Source organism: Diabrotica undecimpunctata, chromosome 5, assembly GCF_040954645.1.
Source record: "Diabrotica undecimpunctata isolate CICGRU chromosome 5, icDiaUnde3, whole genome shotgun sequence".
NCBI lineage: Eukaryota > Metazoa > Arthropoda > Insecta > Coleoptera > Chrysomelidae > Diabrotica > Diabrotica undecimpunctata.
This window is the reverse complement of record NC_092807.1, coordinates 105,655,615-105,678,192: the sequence shown is the minus strand read 5'-3', so window position 1 is coordinate 105,678,192 and position 22,578 is coordinate 105,655,615. Positions and strand designations below refer to the sequence as shown.

The 22,578-nt window shown below is 34.5% G+C and overlaps 1 protein-coding gene across 8 annotated transcripts in view; it reads left to right on the top strand.

Moving 5' to 3' along the window:
• The window catches only part of enc (R3H domain containing protein encore), a 144,818-nt gene that overhangs the window by 104,435 nt on the left and 17,805 nt on the right, over nucleotides 1–22,578 (top strand). For all 8 annotated transcript variants that reach the window (XM_072532470.1, XM_072532469.1, XM_072532468.1 and 5 more), the window contains 3 exons: nucleotides 2,979–3,091; nucleotides 15,494–15,853; nucleotides 16,009–16,291. In XM_072532470.1, the coding sequence (XP_072388571.1) occupies nucleotides 3,008–3,091; nucleotides 15,494–15,853; nucleotides 16,009–16,291 (727 nt within the window). In that variant the 5' untranslated portion in view covers nucleotides 2,979–3,007. The remainder of the gene's footprint in view (nucleotides 1–2,978; nucleotides 3,092–15,493; nucleotides 15,854–16,008; nucleotides 16,292–22,578) is intronic.

The window sequence follows — 22,578 nt, the reverse complement described above, 5'->3', positions numbered from 1 at the left end:
CTGCCCTATGTATGGCTGATGTGTTAATATTTTGTCTTCTCTTCATTGGTGTTTTTCGTACTTCTTTCCTATTTTCTTTGTTTTGATGTTTCTCCTGCCTACAATGTCTGTGTCGTAATCTGGGCCCCAGAATTATTCCTTACTTTGATCTTAGCCGTTGAACTCTCAATACATATTTTACTTAAGTTAATAATCGTACTTGGTAGCCATTCATAAGCTTGTCGGAAATTGATAAACAACTGGTGCACATCCTTATTTAATTCCCAACTCATTTTCAGCAGTTGTCTAATGGTGAAAAACTGATCTACTGTTGATCTTCTCGAAAGAAATCTGCGTTGGTAATCTCCGATGTGCTCTTTCGCATAGGGGGTTATTATATCTCTTAAATGTATTTCATAGTACCTTGTAAGTTATGTTTAGCATCGTGATACCTCTGTAACTTTGCTCTGTCACCTTTTTATGAACCGGGATGTGTTTTTTCGGCAGATTTTCCAATTTTCATATTTTTCCCATCATGAACTTTATCGCCTCATGCAGTTGTCAGTGCCGGGGGTTTTGTTCTTTTTTTGGGGGTGGATTGCTGACTTAAATACAAATTCATGTATATAGAAACGTAACCATAATACCTCGATAAAATACCAATGCCACTAGACCTCCTCTAAAACCATCAGGACGGAAGAAAATAACTGGTTTAGATATATTTTTTTACTTCAAACATTATAAATAGACTCTAGGAGAAAACATATTTATTCTTTCTTTAGTAGTTCAACATTCAACTTGTTTGTTAACAATATTTACATTAGAATCACTGTACAAATTTTGTAATTTCGTAAATAAAGTTTTTTTATCAATTGCTCCAAGTGTAAAATCATAATTATTATATAATATATCAAAAATTAAAAAAAATCTTCAGCCATAAATCCAAGGAAGTCCACAAATGGCTATTTTGGTTTAGAGTAGATTGAAGTCCAATGAAAATTTAACAGGTTAAAATTCGTGGTACATGTAGAAATTAAGAACTTTTTGCGAAGACTTACAGAGCACCGGTCGAAAGTAGGACTATTTTTGCGAAGATTTGCAGAGCACAGGTTGAAACCGAATTTAAAATTCGTTAAGGGATAATAATGAACGAAACTTATTATAAAAAGATTCATACTGTTATTATTACAAATTTATCATTATTTGTCTAAATTAAATACAGAAAATAATTTATGTACATATTTAAAAAAATAACTCATACTTTTTCGACTTTATACACCTATACAGACACGTATATTTTGATATCATGTGATGAATCAAAAGAATATTTACACGATTATAATTGTTTCACCTTTCATATTTTAAAAACATTTACCTCTAAAAGAAAACTAGGAAGGGATGAGTCATATTTAAATTATTGTCATTATTCATTTTCCGATGTCCAGGTATTCGGTCGATATTAATTACTCATAATTTATGAGGTTTTGGAAATGTAACGCTTATTGTTAACTCTTACATGATACTATTCAATTTTATTTACATTATTCATTTTAGTGCATACTTCCAGCATATTTTTTGGTGTTATTGTGTTTGATGGAATTTTTCGATGGAAAATTTTTCAAGAACTATTAAAAGTCGCTTAAGAGCGTAGGCGCAAAATTTCGGGCCAATGCTTTTTAAATGCATTCATTTTTTTCGAATCCTGAGAAAACTAATAAATATTTTTGAAAATTTTAAACGCAGAATGAAAGATTACATTATTTCCGAGGGCTAAAAGTCCCTCAGAATAAACAGAAAGTTTCTTTTGAATGAGATATTTAAAATTAAAAATCATTAATTTTCTTTTTTTTTTCACTTCTGTAACTTACTAAAATAAACATTATAGAAGTTTTCAGAGACTTTCGGCCCTCGGTAATAATATAAAATTTCATTCTGCGTTTAAATTTTTAAGAAATACTTAGTTTCTAATAAGAAATGCTTATTAGTTTTCTCAGGCTTCTAAAAAAATGAATGCATTTAAAAAAGCATTGGCCTGAAATTTTGCGCCTAAACTCTTAAGACCTGTATGAGACTTTAAGCGACGAAATAACAACAGAGAACGGTTTACTGTATTACGTCTTCCATCTCATCTTCTTCTCTATCTTAATTATTAGTTTATTCAAAATTATGGCAATCTTTGAGGCAAGAGAAATTTCAAACAATATTGATTTTGGCTTTTTAAATTCTTCATCACTGGTTTTTGACATTACGTTGCGGATTATCAGTTGAGTCACAAAAAATGTGCTATCAATAATAATTTTCGATTGTAGCATAGTTGAGTTGAACTATGTCCAAACCCCTCCCTCAAATTTATGAGATTTTAGTTAACTCAGATTGTCCCTATCCCTGTGAATGATTGCGTTGCCTCCCATGGTTACGTCATATCTTAATGTCTTCCTTGTGTGACTATATCGCCCCACCGTAATGCATTAATAAACTGTATAGGTTAGGTTGTATAATTAAAAATGGAATTAAAGTATAAGGATTTATTCCAGGAATATACACTTATACAGACTTCTATCTACTAAGCATACAACGTTTTTTACTATTGTTTGAGATAAGTATACCTAATTAATTAGATTAAAGCTGTAAGTAAGTACCTAATAGTTATCGTGCTGTAAGGATTAAATCTGCTGCTGTTTAAAGGACCCTTTATCGAGACCGGATTATAGCAGATATAGCAGATACCATCGGTGCAATCATCCCCTGACCGTAAATCTTTCTTCCAGCGCTATCGTAAACAATCTCAGCTACCCGTTTCACCTTATCCCCTTCTTCTATCTCTGAACAACTTTCTTACAATTGAAAACTCTATTTGGAAATAGTTCGAGAAGACACAGAAGAAGATAATTTACACATTTGCTTTTGCAGGTGATTAAACATGTTCACAACTTTATCTAACGTATGTTATGTTGGAACAGCATGAATCTATCAATATATTTATTCTTTCTGATTTTCAGATATATTTTTCGAGGTTTGAGTTAACACTATGCAACAGAGGGGCTCAACCACGACCATGGATTCCGAAGAGACGGACAACTCATCTTCCGCACCTTCGTCCAGAGTCAGCAGAGTAAGTAATTAGTTTTATTTATCAACTATTACTACGCGTCAGTTTGGTTTCCGTAATACACTTTTCACAATAAATCAAATACATCGTATAACAAACATTCTAGATAGATCTCTCGGAGAGATTACAATAAGTCCAGTTGGTTTCCTAGAACTCGGAAAAGTATTTGATGAAGTGTAGCCGGGTAGGTGGGAAATAAAATACCACCCGCGTACCAATAGACAAGGAGGATGGTGCTCTTGAGCTGCAGTGGAACAAAACTTTCTAGAAGAAGAAACTCCAAAATTACACACCTGTCCGGCCTAGGTCGAGGCATCGGGCTAACTCCCTGGTACTGGGAAAAAAATTACAATTTTAAAAAACCTACCAAACGCCTTGGAACGGATTGATGAATAAACGACGACGCATGCTGCGAAAAAGGATAAGGATAAAGACATTGCTGTGACAAACTCAATCAGTAGAATATACTGAAAGGTGATTGAAGTTAGAATAGAAAATGAATGCAAATATGTAGAAGCCGAAGAACTAGCTGAATTCGGAGCAGGTAGATTAACTATTGACCATTTACTCTGCCTTACAGATTATTGAAAAGAAAGACGGAAAGGGTAAAAATTGGAAACAGCTTATCTAAGGAATTCCAAACCAGCAGGGGTCTTAAACAAGACAAGACTGGTAACCAGTCACAACGTAGATATTATAATATATGATATTTTGGATTGACCTCGCTTGCTTTGTTCTTTGGTTTTCTAAACCAATCACTGGGAGAAAATGGTGATCTTAACCACCTTTTACTTTCAGTTTTTGGCTTTTTAATGACAAAGGTTGGTATTTCGATTTGCTGTTCTGTCATATTTTGACCTCAAGGCCACTGTTTTTTCACGTTGTTGGCGTGGGTGTTACACCTGTTAATTCATTTACCTGCGGCACTCAGTCAGCTAAAGACTGGTAACTTCATTTTATTTTAAATATTATATTTTATCTTAACCAATTCAATAATGTTACCTAAAGTCGAAATTAAATTTAACTGATAATACATTGTTGGAAGTGCATCTCATGATCTTTCTAGTTCTCTGCATATCAATTTTAATGTTTTTTACTTAAGTTTTTTACAATAATTTTTTATATACATGTATGATTATCACATGTTCTTTTGCCGTGCTAAGTCTGTTAATTTGTAAACTATACCTAGTTTCAATTAATTGTTTATACAACTTTATCTCTAAATGTCCATTATCGTAAGCTTTTTCACACATTTAATATCATTGACTGCTACATGTCTTTTTAAGGTAACACACATGTTATAACTTCTCTATGGATGTTTGGTTTTTCATATTGTACTTTTTAGATGAACTGATGATGCTTTCTGAGCAAAAAGCGAAACGTCTTTAATAAATAGATGAAGTAGCCACCTTCTTTGTCTTTTATTTCTCCACTTTGACCGAAAAACCCACTACTCTTCGAATGGTCCTTAAATTTATTGGATTGACGGTCGTACTCCTTTTCTCGATATATATATATATATATATATATATATATATATATATATATATATATATATATATATATATATACATTTTATATTATAAATTATAACTGAAACTATTTACATGTACTAAGGCATAACAACTGATTTTTGCCTAGATAGCATGTAAATATTTAAAGTTAGTTTTAAAATGTTGAAATGTTTTCAAAAATAGTTTATAAAAATATTTTGATGCGGAAAATTAACTAAAAAAGTAGTAATATAAGAGAGGAAAACAAATGGCGGATTATCACACAAAAAATATGCATCAGCGAAATTACTCAGAACATCATTTCTAGTATACATTTTCATAAATCCGAAACAAAATTTTTTTTTTTGTCCTGCGATAATATCGAAATTTCCCGTCAAAAATATGACTAGTTGATATGCATTTTTGCGCTCTCGTCCAAAAACTGTGAAGTTTGCAGTATGCTGTTGACTTCCATCGTCCTATCGATTTTTCTGAAGCATGTCTAGGTGTAATTTAATCGTACAATTGCAAATATTCACGGATTTGATAAATGAGAAATGCACTTTACAATTATTTCTCAGTTGACGTCATTCGACTAAAGCAAATCGAATGACGTCACCGAAATGTTCTAGGTATTAGTAAGTTATGTCGTTTTGGTAAAATTCCAGTGAGTTTATACATTTTATACGTAATAACGCTTGAGGATTGTCGCTGACTAAGTCGTAAAACGTATGTTTATGCGATAAAAACGTTTTTTTTTTCAATAAAACTTGTTTTTCCTCTCTATATTTTGGTGGTTTGGTGATTTATTTTATGCTTTGTTGACCAATATTTTTTTGCCGTATTGCCTGATTCCAGTAAAAGCCTACGAAGGTATCCATTGAATTCTGACAGGCAACGGTGGGGGAAATCTTTTTTGGACATCTACGTCACGGAACAAGACACCCTGGTATATTTCAGCCGATTAGGATACTAGGTTAGAAGACCCCAGGGTAGTGTCGGATTAACCGTGTTCCGGCTAAAACCTTAACCACCGTTCCAGAGAGGTGGTCTTGCCACTCAATGAACAACTAAAATAAAAAAACTAAAAATTTATAAATAACCATACCTATTACCGAAAATCAGAAAATGTTTAGACGTTAGGGCATAAACTATAAATTTAAATGGAAATTTAAAATAATATTAACTATAAATTTCAGATCCCTGGCTCAATTTCCTCCTCTGTCCCCCTGCTCCTTTTTCTTCATCACCCCAGAAATCAGACAGTGTGCTTCTCTCCATTCTTTCTCCCCTTTCAACATTATGTTTACAATGTTTCTTTCATTCAGCCCGAAACCCATTCGCCTCTCGAAATCTCCCATCTCATTTGCCCATTTCTGGCAGTTAAAAATGTGGGCGGGAGCGTCCGGTACCCCACTTACAGTACAGTCTGCCGAGACAGATTTGCCTGTTCTATTTGTGAAGGTGCCAAAACTACCATGTCCGGTCAGAAACTGTCAGGAAGTAGTCTAGTTTCCTGAACTTACATTCCCACCACGGTCTCAGGTCGGGAATAAGTTCCTTCGCCCACCTTGCCTTTCCACTATCATTCGCCCATTATTCTTCTTTCTCCCTCATTCTCACCTATATTTATATCCATCCTCCTCCCATACATCCTCGCTCGCTCTTTACACAACAAAACGATCGGTATCACCGCTTCAATGACATATAGAGCCTCATTTGAAACTGTCCTATATGCGCTAGATACCTTGAGGAGCATTCGCCTTTGCGAACTCTCCATCAGCTTAGCGTATTTCGCAGTGTTTAGTACCCTACACCACACAGGGCAGGTAAAACTTGGTGGAGAACTACATGATAGGATGCAGTCTAAAAAACAGAACAACAAATATTGGTGAAAAAGAAACCACTATATTTACTAAAACTCAAAAAATCTTGAAAAATCCACAATTGTTTCACAAGATAAATCGTGCATAAGTATTTCTAAGAAACGGATAAAAGGATAAAAGCGTAGTGTTGCCGTTTTTATCGGAATATTAAAATAACAGTTATTGAATCTAAAGTTTAAAGGGAATTCCAAGTTTCTGACCTAAACGTTCACTTTATAATATGAAAAACTAACCTGTGATGTTTTAAAATCCTTAGAACAGTAGTTTTGGGCATGTTTAATTATATGGAGATTTGCTGACTACTTATATGTGGATTCTGTTGAATTAAAGCAAGAGCATTGATTGAAGTATCTTCGGTCATACCTCTACTACGTAAATCAAGGACGATGAAAACTACCAGTTTCTCTTAATCTTTTTGCCTTTCTTTCAAATACTTCTTTGCCATAATGTCTCCTGTCAGGATATCTTACAGAATATATACGTGAGGCAATAGCGGCATTTTGGTGACATTCGAAATAAACCAGAATTATATCATACAATTCCGCATTTGATATACTCATCACGAATTATTAGTACTGATAATTAATACTAATATTACCAATATTACTATCTATTGAAAACAGTGCAATCTTCAATTCGAATTATAATATAACACTTCTTTTTAACAATGTTTTGACTGCTGTCAATAAATAAACAATATGAACTCCCCGTCAAATTCATTGTCGTAGCCTACTTAGTTTCGAAAAAACGATTTTTAATCATATGAAATAACAATGGTCAAAATAGGTATCAACATTAAGATTCTTCTGCTATAAAAAAATTTGAAAGCACCTACTGACTTATTTTTTAATTTAATTTATAATACAAGGTGAGTCAATACTATACTTACTTATGTTTATGCGTTTTTATTCATATCTCGAGTTCGACAAAAGCCATTAACATGCGGTTTGCGCCATTTTGTTACGAATTTAATCCAGTCCCATTATAATTTACAATAAATAGGTATTTTCATTAAACATTTTGAAGAAAAACAAATTTAAATTTTTTCTATTCGAAAGTACCCTCTACCTATGACAATTAAAACTAAATGCAATTATTTTATAGTATATGTAAATTAATTCATCCACACTCTTTCTAATGGCACTAATTTCGTTAAAATAGGTTGATCCAAACCAAAGTTATAGGTATTTATCCACAAATACTTTCCCACTCTCCCCCTCCCTTTATTTGAAAAAATAAAAAGAAAGTACTTGAACAACTTTGTGTAGAATTTAGGCCTCTTTCTAGTTTACTTATTAACACTTGGTATAATTGGGCATATTTCCCAAAAAATTGGTTTTCAGTTTTTTTCACAGGTTACGCCCCCTAGCGGTTAACCCTGAAACTTGAAAGTTATTTCAAGCGATTTCTCTTGGCTACTTTTACTAAGGAATTTTTTCTCCTAAAGTTATAACATGAATAGTTTCTGATATATATGAGAGATCGGCTTATTGGACCACCCGGTACTTTTAAATAAAAAAAAAATAATAATAAAATTCTTCCAAACTTAAACATAAAAAATACTACCTAATTAAGAACCTACAAACTTCATATAATGTACCTAACAAAAAATAAAAATTAGGAAAGCAGATTAATGAATTAAGGGCTCAAATATTCTACCTCCTTGTGCTAAACAGTAACCTAATCTGTCATACAGATTTCTCCTCATATTTGGGAGTAGGGCTGGTGTAATGCTTGCAGAGAAATGAAGTATTTTTGCCCTTAATTCGACTAGGTTTGTGGCCCTTTCAAACTGATGCCTATAAATGTTTTCTTTGAGAAAACCCCAAAAAAAGAAATCGTTAGGCGCTAAGTCACAGGATCTAGTGGGCCATTTAAGTGTACCACGTGTACTTATCAGTCGATCAGGAAACGTTTGATTGAGGAAGTCAATAGTTTCTTTAGAGTTGTGAGCCGAACACCCATCCTGTTGGAAATAAACATCCGGTTAAAATTAACGGGAAGGCGTCGAACTGCCGGAATGATCTCATTGTGTAAAAGTTGTAAATATTTAGGCCATTTTAGGTTTCCATCGATAAAAAATGGACCGACAATATGGTCACCTAACATCCCAATCCAAACATTCTATTTTTGCGGATGCTGCGTTAGTAACACTGAGGTGCTTGTTTTTCCGAGAATAATACCTTGCAACGGATGGATTGTGTTTTTTATGTAATGAAAATGAAGATTCGTCAGAAAATAAAATATTTTTTAAAAAGTGTACATTTTCATTCTGTTTATCTAACATAAATTCACAAAACTCCATCCGCCTAAAGTTATCTTCCGGAAACAGTTCTTGTGTTGGTTGTATCTTAAAACAGTTATACCCATTCCTTTTGAGAACTCGCTGGACAGTTCGAGCATTCACGTTAGCTTTCCTAGCAATTTGTACACTATTGCAGGGTTCACTAGCTTCCACAAAAAAAGCACAAATATCAATATCCCTGTTTTGACGCTCCTCATCGACAGGTCTAACACGTGGTTCATTACCTCCATGACACTTTTTACACTGTGTACACATCCCGAAGTTTGAAAATGTTTAATGGTATTTTTAACTGTTGTAACACATGGTGGGGGTCTATTTTGGGGAAAAAGTTGCACTTTTCTTGGACGGTATACAACGTAATAGGCATTTTATTAATTATTTGTTTATTCTTTCAGAACTTCGTTTGAAATTTTTAATGCCAATGTGATAATTACGACAATTCGTACCTACTGTGAAATGAATATAGAGGTGCAAAGGTGTAACATGTCACAGCGATTGGCATTGTGCTGTATGGTCAATAAAACAATGCCGTGATCTGTATATACTTAAAGCGTTTCGTGTATTAATCATCAAATTTTCAACGTGAAACGCGACATTTGACTCGAACATGACGTGAAATAGATATGACACGTGGCGTTTCACGTAAGACGTGATGTGTAACGTCAAATATGTTTTATGTCAATGGTCAAAGTGTTCTATTCACAAGTGAGTACTTTCTTCTGTTGTATACTTTGGATGGGAAGAAAATAGACATCATCCTATGTGTCTGACTTGTTTAGCGATCGCTTTTTATTTGAAAATATCTCTCTTCAAAAACAAATTTCAAGTATATTTTACTCATTCTCAATGGGTACTCAAATAACTCTTTCTTAGGAGATAAGGAGATAAAGGAGATATTGAAGGCAGAAGTGGACCTGGAAACGACGAAATTACTAGCTTAACAATAACGATTAAGAAAAATGAACCAGCAAATCATCAATATTTATTGTTTAAATAAGCCGCAAATAAGGTAAAGTGGGCCTCTTTAGTCCTAACATGTACGGAACCTTAAAAAAGTATATTTTTTGGAAACTATCTGTATTTTCTTATAAAAATCGTCCTTTATCGAACCTTAATTTAGTATAGTGTATATATTTGACAATCTAGATAATGTAATACTTCGTTTATATTTACGTGTACCTATAACATTTCTTTAATAAATAAAGAAATAAAAGAAACTGGAGTGGAGTTCTATTTTCGAATGCCTTATCATTTTTATCGAAGATTGCTTGCATGAAGAGGCACGCGTTGCAGTAGTCCATAAATAATTTCGTAACGATTTTACATTTAAATTTTTTTACGGCGGCATAATGGGGAAGGCGGTGCTTTAAACTGTATGTAAAGCAGTTGTTTGCGATAAACTCAGACAGTATATGTCTTAATAGTGTAAATATTTTCAGATGAATTATAATAAAATTGATGAACCTGCTTTTAAAATTCTATGATAGCGTTAATATTGTTTCATTATATCATTACTTGATACCTCAATGGAAGATTGCCTCTATTTTTGTCTTGTAGTACATTCGATAGTGCACTCTACTCTGGTTTGTCTGCGTATTCCCCCGTATTTTTTTCTTGAGCTTATTCGGATCACTAATCTCTTTATTTTAGTCTATCTTTGACTCAATTTCCTTCTTTCCTTCCTTTGCCTTCTTATATCAATAGTAGGTGAAATTTTTTTTATTTTAAATGAATTGGAACATTTGTTTTGAATATATCTTCCATTTTTCCGAATATTGCGTTAATCTTATTTCATTGTCCAAATGCACTTAATCTTAACCGATTATATAAAGAGTTTATATAGTTGGTTCAATGGGGCAATGGGTCAATAGTTCTCAATAAATTGACCCAAGTTTTTTCATTTATCTAAGATTTTTTACTTCACTTCTGCTGACCTCTTTAGAGCAGCGGCGTCGAAAGTGCGAATTGCCATGATGGTTGCCAACCTTCTTAGAGGAGCTGGCACGTGAAGAATAAGAAGATTTTTTAGTTGGGCAGGCATAGGATGAAAAGAGTTTTGACTCTGGGCATCAGAAATAGTCCTAGTTTTACTTCTTCAATTACTACTCCTGTCTTCATGGGCCTTATTTTTTATATTTTTGAGAGTGCTTTGAATTTTCTCCCTTTATGTATCTGGTTTGCCATCCTATCCTACATTACGGACCTTTCTTATTGGCTTTCCTGTATTTCGAGATGTCTCTTCTGATGGCTTTGGAGATTTTTTATTCATTGAATTCATTTCTCAAGGATCAACTTTTGGGTTTTTATTCTTTTTTATATTCGGAGGAGAATCTTCTTGGGCTTTTGTTATTGCATCTACTATTTCTTCGTTTAGATCATTTGCTTTTTTTTGTTGCAATTTTCCTTAATAAAGTACTGTTGATATATTTGTCAAAGTTAAATTCATTCGTTGGGTGTGACCAGAGCTTAAATGTGTTTCAGTTTGTCTCATGTCTTTCTCACTTCGTTTTTATTTCCACGGTAGCTCTGACCATTCAATGATTATTTGCTACCGAAAATTGATTTTGGACTGTATCCTCTACCATTATATATTTTTGTCTGTGGTGATCAAAAGACCTCGTTTTTGGTTTTACTATCTGGGCTCCGTGAACTACATCGTCTATGGATATTTTTAAAGAAGAAGCTGGTTATCAAGTATATATTGTTTTCTAACATGAAATTAAAAAAGTATTTCGCCCAAATGCATTTTCAGCTGGATCAGTTTTTCCTCCTAATTTGGCATTAAAATCACCACATATTATGGTGAAATCAGTGGCGGTTCGTGGCTTTAGAGACAAGGTCGGCAAGGTTTTTTTGTCTCTTCAGATAGGTATACCGTCGATTAAAAGACTTCAATCATCACAGGAGATTTTTTGTTTTTTTTGTTTTTTCCTATAAATTTAGAACATAAATAAACATGTTTATAAATTAACTCTAGTCTACGTTGTTTGGAAGTAGCAAAATGGGTTATAACGTCATCGTAAAATTTATTAGAGTTTTGGAGAGATTTTAAAAGTTATTTTTCTATTGAGATTTGAGACAGCTTGACATTCTTTCTTGTTTCATGGTGTTTTGGCAATACGTTTTGATTCTTTTGAGACAAGAGAAATCTTGTTTATTTGAGGCAGAAGTTGGTGGTAATAAGAGAATTAATGACAATAATTTATTAATTTCGGTAACATATTGTTGTAATGAATTGCGGTGTATAAAATTATACATACCTTGTAACTTATCCACCTTCCTAAAATATTTGGATCAACATATAAAACTTCTAATTCATTTTTTATTTTATTTTATTAAAGAATGATGGATAATTTTGGAAATTCTTTGGCATAACTTTTAAATTTTGAATCGTCAAAGAGGTCAAAAATTTGCAAATCTTTGAAATTTGAAAAACGAGTATCTATTTGCATAATAATAGTATTCAAAATTTTAAAATATACTCGTTTCTCGATATCTGGGTCTGTGTCATGCCTTTGTCTTTTTTTGGGGGGTTCGGAAATATCAAGCGAGTCCAAAACGTCACTGCGTATATACTGGAAATTACTATCATTACGACAATCTCGTGAGATTTTACACCAGTTTTGTTATTCTATTTTTGGAATGAATAATGTCAGTTGACTGATTTTGAACAACATTGAATATCAAATCGGTTTGGGTAAACACTTTCTTAAACATATTTAAAAGTATGTTAAAAGAGTAATCATTTAATAAAGTTTTCAAACCGATTGCTTCACGGATCTTCTTGGATCTTCTCGGATTTGGAAAAACTTCCAAAAGCTATTCACGAAAATCTGCTACAGTGAAAACTAACTCTTTTCCGATTTAAAATTCCATCGCGTCTGACGAACTGTTGGCATTTTTTTTTCGAAACAAACTGTTCTAAAACATTAGTACGTTTAGGCGAGCTTAAGAAAAATGAAACAAATCCGCTTAAACTGGCAAAAAAGACTACATTCTTTAATTTTTGTACATGTATCCTGCAAACATAAATTCATTCTATGCGCATGACAATGAGTAAATAAAGCTTGCGGTGCAATAGTTTTAACTTTTGCATGAAGACCATTTAATTCACCAGACATCACGGCAGCTCCGTCATAAGTTTGCCCTACCAATTTATTTTTGATATCAAATAATTTTAATCTGTCCTTTAAAACACCAAAAATATATTTTGCCTTATGGCTTTTAATCACGTCTGTAAAACCTTAGAACCTCTCATAAATTTTACCACGTAAAGGTCGGTACACATATACGAGCCAAACGGTATGCATACGGTATGCGAACGCTATATTCGTTAAGGCGGGTACACATATGCGAGCCAAACGGTATACGTACCGTACGCGTACAGATCCTTGAAAAATATTCTACATCGTACTGATCGCATACTTATCTCGATCCATGGAAAGCGACAAACCAACAACGAACACACATGTGCGAAATGATTCATTTTATTTATAATTTGGGTACTGATTTATGTTTCTGTTTTTACTTGTTTAACAAAAATAAAAATATGTACAATAATCAGTTTACTGTTTTCTCACGTCTCTCTAGGAAGGAACACGTCATTCACACAATGTCGATTTGATGAGACAATAGACAATAAAAATGTTCGCTGCGTCTAGTAAGCGCCGTCCAAACTGAAAGACGAGCTTCCTTTGAAGTCGTGGAATAAACCGCAACAATTTGGTTCGCGACGAGTCACGATGAAACAGTACGCAATCGGTTTTTTCTGCCGTACATTTTTTTTTGATTTTGACGGATTTTGATGTTTGCCCCTATTTTTCGAAAATAAAATGCAAGGCCAACAGAAAAGTTTTTTTTTTTTCCTTTCACTCCCGGTAAGCCATGAGTACTTACTATACCAATTATCTGAAAATGATCTATTACTTCCCTTTCCCCCCGCACTAATATTTATAAGCCGGGACATTTTATCAAAGGACGCCCCTTATTTTTAATAACAATTTGTTCTTCGTATGGAATAGATGCAAACCCATTTTGCAAAATATAATTTACAATATCAGATTTATCAATACTTACAGTTTCTCTCTCATAGCTTGCATTTTTTACGTTAATTTGCCTGTATTTGTTTACACTTTAATTAAAAAAACTAATATATCAAAAAACCCTTTAACTATTTACGACAGGTGTAATTTATCACAGTATTACTTTAAAAAATAAAAATAAATCTCAGAAATACCAAAAAAGCCAGTCCGTGCACTCACTATCTCTTCACTACATAAGTAAGGCTTGGAATCGGCTTGCCGAAACCACGAAACGTTTTAAGAATTCACACAGGCGGATGGATGTTTCGGATTTCGGATCATTAATTTGAAAAGTGTCTTACGCCGGGATCACTTAATGCTCAGATTGGTCGAATTCTTTTAAAAACCATGACTAAAATTTAGTCTTTCTTATCTCACAGATATTTTTTTATTTTACAGAAATAAATGACGTCAACTTATTACCCTCCACAATTAATTATCGAAATACTGATTAACTTAAATATTAAAAAAAAAATCTATAATATCTATAAATTGTACCGACCCTGACCGGCCGCCACTGGTTGAAATGTTTATGGTGGTGCACATTTAAGGGCTGTAGCACCATGATGATGATGTTGATGTTTATGGTCTTCTGTAACAGATCTAGATAAGTTGTCACACAACCGTTCTATATTTCTTCCCCAATCTCCGATGTTGGTGCATAGACTTAAATTATCTTTATGGAGTAATAGGCGTTTATGTTTTTTACAAGTATAACTTCATGGAGACTGCTTTGAAAGATATTTTCGTCTAATTTATCATTGATGAAGGCAGCGTCTCCATTTACACTATTCTCTCCACCATGATAGAAAATGTAACCGGATTTTAAAGTGATTAGGCTTTGCTTGTGACCTGTGTGATTCCAATTATACCCCAATTAATCCTATTGAGTTATTCCATTTTGATAAATTTTCTTTCATTAGGTTTCTGAGTGTTATATATCTGAGGCGCACATCTCTTAATGGTTTTCTCAGGTTTGTGATGATTTTTGTCTCTCCAGAATCAGTAAGTCAGTAAGAATTTTATTCTTCCTTAGCTGCTTAAAACTGAAAAGAACCTTAAGTACCACCGCCCTTGTCTCACATGGTGATCGTGGCAAGATCGCCATGTGGTGTTGGCTCCCACGGTCCCTCCCAACTCAGGTTTAGGTCAACTTTTTTCACCAAAAAAGACATTACTTTTCACTCAATGTCAAAAGACATTACATTACTTTTCTACAAAACTTCTAACGTATTTACAAGGAAGGTAGGCCACAACAGTTGGTATGTGACGATTGGCGATTTTTTTTTAATTCTTTTAAATATAACATGTTTAAAAACGATATCAAATTCTTGGTATTGACCTACTTTCAATCCGAAACTCTAGTAAATTCTTAAATTTGAAATCTGATATGAATTATTAAATAACTTAAGGGTTTATTCAGGTCAAAAGAAGTTAGTAATAATCGATTTATAGCGCTTGCCGTTGATAGTAATCGTCTAACCAACGTTGTTGTCAAAGGCCTCAAACACAATCAGTTTTGTACCTGAACTTTGGAGAAACCGGAACTTTACAGTTATATTTATGTATATATTTCTAATCATGTAACTATAAGTATAATAACTGAAGAAAAGTAATTACCGATTTCAATTTTGTTCCAGAGTAACTCAAAATTAAAAGTTCTAGTCAGAAGTCATGCTATGCGCGAAGAGACTTCCCCTCCGAGGGAACCCAGTCCGAACACACAGCATCCTCAGCAACAGCCTCTTCATTCACCCTGTATAACTCTCATTCCATCACCTAAAATTTCCTCTTCTCCAGTAGTCGTTTTGAGTCCATCTACAAACGCTCCTTTTCTATGCAAATCCCCACAGTGCCTCTCGCCTACCGCCACTCTAGTACCTTCCTCCCCTAATAATTCTAGGAGTTCCCCCAACCCTTGTGCTTCCGTCGACACCGGTTCCCCCATCGAGAGACTTCAGCAGGATTGTTACGAGGAGGGGGTTACTAGTGCATTCGTGGTAAGTACAAAATATCATTTATATTTGGTTGAAATATGTTTGTCTTTTCCGGTGTCATCGGAATACGATATGAAGAACTAACTACTTTTATTGCAAAAATTTATCGACTATTTTATTAGGGACTCATGACAATATTGTATGTTTGTATTTTTCAGACTTCAAGTCCAAAATTCACGAACAACACTAACTCATCGAACCAATCTAGTCATAGTTTTAAGAAAAAGATATCATGTGATTGCCAAACTCAGAACTGCCTAAGATGTATGAGGGCCCAAGAGAGAAATATCAATAATAATTTGACTAATGTTAACAATAACATGACAGGAAGTCCCAATACACTTACAGTATCAAGGACGAATTCAAGAGGAAAACTTAGACAACAGAGCTCTTCTTTAGGCAGCTTCGATAGCTCTTACAATTCACCTTGCTTATCTAGAGGTAAATAAGTAGATAAGAATTTTTTATCATTATTTTTTCTATATTTCTGGTATAATTGATATTTAATCAATAATAGAATGGCTGCATTGGTCATATTGACTGTTTTTTAAATTCCTAATTCATAACAGTCCAAGTCCGAGTTTAAGAACAGGGTTTGTGGCGTAGGCGCTACAACTTTGAGTTATACAGAAGTTTTGGGGAACCTGACGTTGTAAAATATATTAAATTGGCACGCCTTCGATGGATAAGACATGTAATTAGGCGAGATGAAGATGCAACTATCAGAAAAATTTTCGACCGAAGAGGACCAGTGGGAAGACGAGCCAGAGGAAGACCAAACAGGTATCAAGATAACATAGAGGATGATCTAAAATCCATCGGCGTTAAAGCATTGAGAAGAGTTGCCAGAGACAGGGGCGAATGGAAGATTGTTCTGAAGAAGGCTTTGGCTCATAATGAGCTGTAATGCCACTGATGATGATGATGAATTCATAAAAGTTTAATCATCAGAGTAGTAATGTTTCTCTTGTTTTTTAATGCTCCATCAGTCACTATTAGTTATAAATCGACCAAATATCAACTGTAAGTAGAGTAAGCCTATTTTACTACCTAACACAGCTAATGCTGGTCATTTTGAACATCTTTAACTCAGTTTATGCTATAAATTCAAAAATAGTAGAGGAAGTCAAGGTGATTTTATTGGAAACTTTGGACTGGGCACCCGTAACGAGAGAGGAGATAGATTGGCTCAATTCTGTCAAGAGACAGATTTTATTGTCGCAAATACTTATTATGATCTGCCGCCCAGGAGACTCTATACATAGAAATCTCCAGCCGACATCCAACATAACGTCATCAGAAACCAAATTGACTACCTTCTCATCTGCAAGCTATACCGAAATTCCATAAAATCATACCCCGGAGCTGATGTGAGATCAGATCACAACCCAGTTGTAGGAAGGTTTAGAATTAAACTAAAAAAGCTTGTGGCTAAAACTAAAGTAGAGAGGATACAAGTATCCCGTTTGAGAGATCCATCAACAAAAGAGCAAGTCACACTAAAAATTAAAGAAGAGCTCACCAAAATAGAAATTATTCCTATTGAAGATTCGAACAGGAAATGGCATATGTTAAAAGATGCTCTTATACGCACATGTTTGACAACACTAACACCTAAGCTGATCAAGAACAAAAATGAATGGTTGACCGATGAGATTCTGGATCTCTTGGAAGCAAGGAGATCTTATAAAACCAAAGACAAAAACATGTAAAATATTATACACACAGAAATAAGGAGAAAGATCAGAAATGCAAAGGAAAGATGGTATAGTGATAGATGCGAAGAGATTGAACAGTTGGTAGAGAAACATGATAACTTCATAAAAAAATTAGGGAAATAACAGGCACTAATATTAAGAAAAAATCAAACATACTGCTGGATAAAACCGGCAAAATAATTATAGACGTCGGTGAAAGGCTTAAAACGTGGCAGGAATATATTCAAGAGCTATTTAAAGACGAACGGACTGAGATAGTACTAGAGCAGGAAAAGTTCGACAACGGCCCAGACATAACAGAAGATGAGGTATTAGAGGCGATAAAGCGAAGAAAGAATAACAAGGCAGCAGATCCTGACGAAATACCTGTAGACATAATACGGTTAATAGAAGAACAGCAAATTGGAATATTGGTCGACTTATTCAATACAATATACAGTACAGGAATCATTCCCAGAGATTGGCTGATGCCAACATTCATAACATTACCAAAAAAACCAAATGCAAAAGAATGTCAAGACCACCGGATAATAAGTTTAATGAGTCACACGCTCAAAATATTTTTAAAAATTATACACCGGAGAATACACAACAAACTTGAGCAGGACATAAGTGACACACAATTTGGATTTAGAAATGCACTGGGAACGAGGAAAGCCCTGTTCGCTGTGAATGTACATGGCAAAGGTGCATGGATGTTAATTAGCCAGTATATATGTGTTTCTTGGATTACAACAAAGCCTTCGATAAGGTCAGACATAACCGTCTTATCGAATTACTTGAAAAGAAAAACTTAGATATGAGAGACATCAGGATCATTAGCGCTATCTCTTATAATCAGATCGCTGTGGTAAAAGAGAACAACGTATTTTCAAATGAAATACAGATTGAGATAGGCGTCAGGCAGGGCTGTGTCCTGTCTCCTACTTTGTTCAATTTGTATTGAGAGGAAATAATCCAGGAAGCACTAGAAGAACTAACTATGGGAATAAAAGTACAATCAATAATATATGGTTTGCCGACGACACTATTTTATTAGCGGAATGTCTTGAGGATTTACAACAAATGGTTGATAGAGTGGTAGAAGTCAGTGAAGAAAACGGACTGTCCCTAAACACAAAAAAGCACAATTTATGCTAATTACAAAAGCCCAACAGTGCAAAGAAAACATAACAATACATGGAGAACAAATTAAAAAAGTTGATAAATATCTGGGTACAATAATTAACGAAAATAATGAGTACACAGAAGAGATTATGGCAAGAATAGGACAGGCAAGAAATTCTTTCAACAAACTGAAAAAAGTACTCTGCAGCAGGGACATTTCAATTTCTTTAAAGATAAGACTTCTGAGATGCTACGTGTTCTCCGTATTATTTTATGGGTTGGAGGCTTGGACATTAAAGAAAGGTGTTTCGGACACATTAGAGGCCTTCGAGTTATGGGCCTACAGAAGGATATTAAGAATAAGTTGGGTGGATAGAGTCACGAATGTCGAGGTGTTGAGAAGAATGGGAAGAGATAAAGAGGTTTTAAATATAATTAAAGTCAGAAAACTGCAATATCTGGGACATGTCATGAGGAGCGAGCGTTATAACTTGCTGCATTTAATAATACAAGGAAGAATACCGGGTAGGAGTCGCGGAAGAAGACACGTCTCCTGGTTAAACAATTTGAGAGCTTGGTTTAACTGCACTTCTGCTGACCTCTTTAGAGCAGCAGTATCGAAAGTGCGAATTGCCATGATGATTGCCAACCTTCTTAGAGGAGATGGCACATAAAGAAGAAGATGCTATAAATAATAACATAAGTATAAAGTTAATGTATTATACCGTATTTAATCAACTTAATGACTTGTCAGCTGACATGTCAGCGCCTATGCAGAATTAATTTACGCGTGCGCAGAATTAGTGAAAGTATGCGCAGTAGTAGCGTGCGCATGTGAAAATATTACCTTCCAAGTCACGTTTTTATCAAATATGTAGAAATTCGCAAATTGTTAGTTGTTCTCACTATGTGGAGCGAGAAACATCATATACACGTACTGCGCAAGCTTTGGTTTACATGGAAGACCTTACAGCGGATAATTCGTAAAATTAAGGTAATAAAAGAACCATTACAATACGACCAGTTTGTCTGGTTGTTTGAAGGTGCCTATACAATTGTAAATTTCATTTTCGCCAGGGCGTGATGTTGAAGTAACCAAATTGCCGTGCAAAGAAACAAAGGCCGTGCCTTAAGGAAAAATAAAAGAAGAAGGTATCAGCTTTATATCTTGTATGTGGGCACTGTGCAGATATACTCAGTAATAATATAATTTGTTTTAAAGCAAAAAATGAGAAATGAGGAACTCTCAAAAACAGAAAAACAACAATTCACAGAGACAACACACATTAAAAACATGAATAAAATATGGAAAAAGTTTTTTAACATATTCATATTGTGGTATTGTGGTGATCCTCAAAAAGAAAAGTGGAAGGTGGCTGTTCCCAGAAGATATAACACTTTACGAAGAAAATATTAAGACTAGTTTGGATACACACGACTTAGAGAATATCAGCATCAATGAAATGAACAATAATATTACTCAAATATTGAAAGAAGCTGAAAAGAAATACTGTCCTCGTCCTGAAAATAATAACAAAAAATTAAGCCACAACACAAAACATCTTCTAAAGGAAAGAAGAACACTTAGGGAAAATCAGGATCATAACCAAAATGAACTAAGAATTTTGAATAAGAAAATTAAAAAGGAAATTAGAAAAGATCTGAGACGATACAATACGATGGAAATAACTAGAGTAATAGAAGAAAACAAAAGCTTGAAAGTACTCAGACAGAGCATGTCCATTGGAAGAAAAAATGTCCACAAACTAAGAAATGAACAGGGGCAAATCATTGAGGATAGAGTTCAAATTATGAATACGATAGAGAGTTTTTATAGACAACTATACAAAGAACAGCAATGTAACCGGAGTGGATCATTACCAAAGATAATCAATCAGGGATCTGAAATTTTACCGGACGTAACACCCAATGAAGTTCGAAGGTCAGTGCAAGAAATGAAAAACAATAAGTCCCCCGAAGGCGATGAAATAGTGGCAGATGCCTTAAAAGTGGCTGGAAAAAGATTATGGCAGGTCCTTGCCAAACTATTCACTAGATGTTTGCAGGAAGCAATAACACCAACGCAGTGGTATAACGCAGAAATTATCATACTTCATAAAAAAGGGGGCTACCGACCTCAGAATTACAGGCCCATAAGTCTACTTTCACATATTTATAAACTATTTACAAAAATAATTACGAAACGACTAGAAAATAAATTGGAATTTTATCAGCCCATAGAACAGGCGGGTTTTAGAAAAGGCTATGGAACAAACGATCACCTACTGGTAATAAAAAATCTTATAGAAAAATGCACTGAATATAATAAACCACTAGCTTTAATATTTGTCGACTATGAAAAGGCATTCGACACCGTAAATCAACAAAAAATGTTGGAAGCCTTGACAGAATGCCGAATTGACTATCGGTATATAAATATAATTAAACACATATACCAAAACGCAACAGCCAGTGTTAGAGTGGGTGATCATTAAACCCAGAAATTCCCGATACAACGTGGAGTACGCCAGGGGGACACCATATCGCCGAAACTGTTCACTACGCTTTTGGAATATATATGTAAAAGGACAAAACTGACCGATAAGGGCATAAACATAAACGGAGAAAAGCTTAGCCATCTGAGGTTTGCAGATGATATTGTACTAATAGCTGATAGGATAGATGAGGCCAAAGAACTTTTAAATCAGCTCTACCTTTCCTCGCTAGAAGGGGAATTGAAAATAAATATATCTAAAACCCAGATGATGACAAATCTTGTAGTCAGCGAAGATATATGCGTAGGAACAAGATCCATAGACCAGGTAATGGCCTATAAATACCTAGGTCATGAGATTCGCATAGGAAAAGATAACCAAACCGTTGAGCTTCTCCGTCGTATAAGACTGACTTGGGCAGCCTTCGGCAAGCTGAACCATATTATCAAATCGTCTGATATACCAATATGCCTTAAAAGAAAAACGTTTAATCAGTGTGTTTTGCCAGTGTTAACTTACGGTGCGGAAACGTTGACCATGACAAGGAGAACAGTTCAAAAGATCCGTGTGTGTCAAAGGGCGATGGAGCGTGCTATGTTGGGCGTTTCACTACGAGACAAGATCCCAAATCGCCAGCTACGACAAAGAACAGGAGTGGCTGATGCAGTAGAGAGAGTAGCAACACTAAAATGGAACTGGGCAGGTCACGTGGCTCGAATGACAGATAATAGATGGACAAAGCGGATACTGGAATCGAGATGGAGATGCTGCCTACCGAAGCAGAGGTCGTCCACCAACACGTTGGACTGACGATCTAAAACGTTATCATAGGAATTGGATGCAAGAGGCACAAGATCGAAATAGATGGAAAATTATGAGGGAGATCTATGTCCAGCAGTGGATAAGCGAGGATTGAATGATGATGATTGTGGTATCGGGCTTCCGCGTCGGATAGCCAAACCGATTCTCATTGTTGCACTTTTAAAAAAATATGGATTGTACTTTTTTTCATAATAACTCAACAACCATATGACCCAGGTCAGGTCGCATATCGTAAGCAAAAGACGGTGTCTACTATCAACACATAACTAATAATAATAATCGTAAAACCCAAAGTTTCTTTAAACACATAATTTCTGCTGATTCTACAAGGTCTTTCCATTTTAATTTTACGTATTGTTTTATTATAATTTACGTATATGACATTAAACTAAATCACGCAAGATGCTTATTTCCAAGCTTCTATTTTAATAATTAAATTTACCCTCAATATTCAAAAACCTATGTGTGGGATACTCCATAACATCATTGAACAGTGATCATTGACTCTTATGCCAAACTATATTAGTGTTGACAGATCTTCATGAGAAAAAAGTTGTCTATTACGTTAAACTAGATTGTTGTTCTA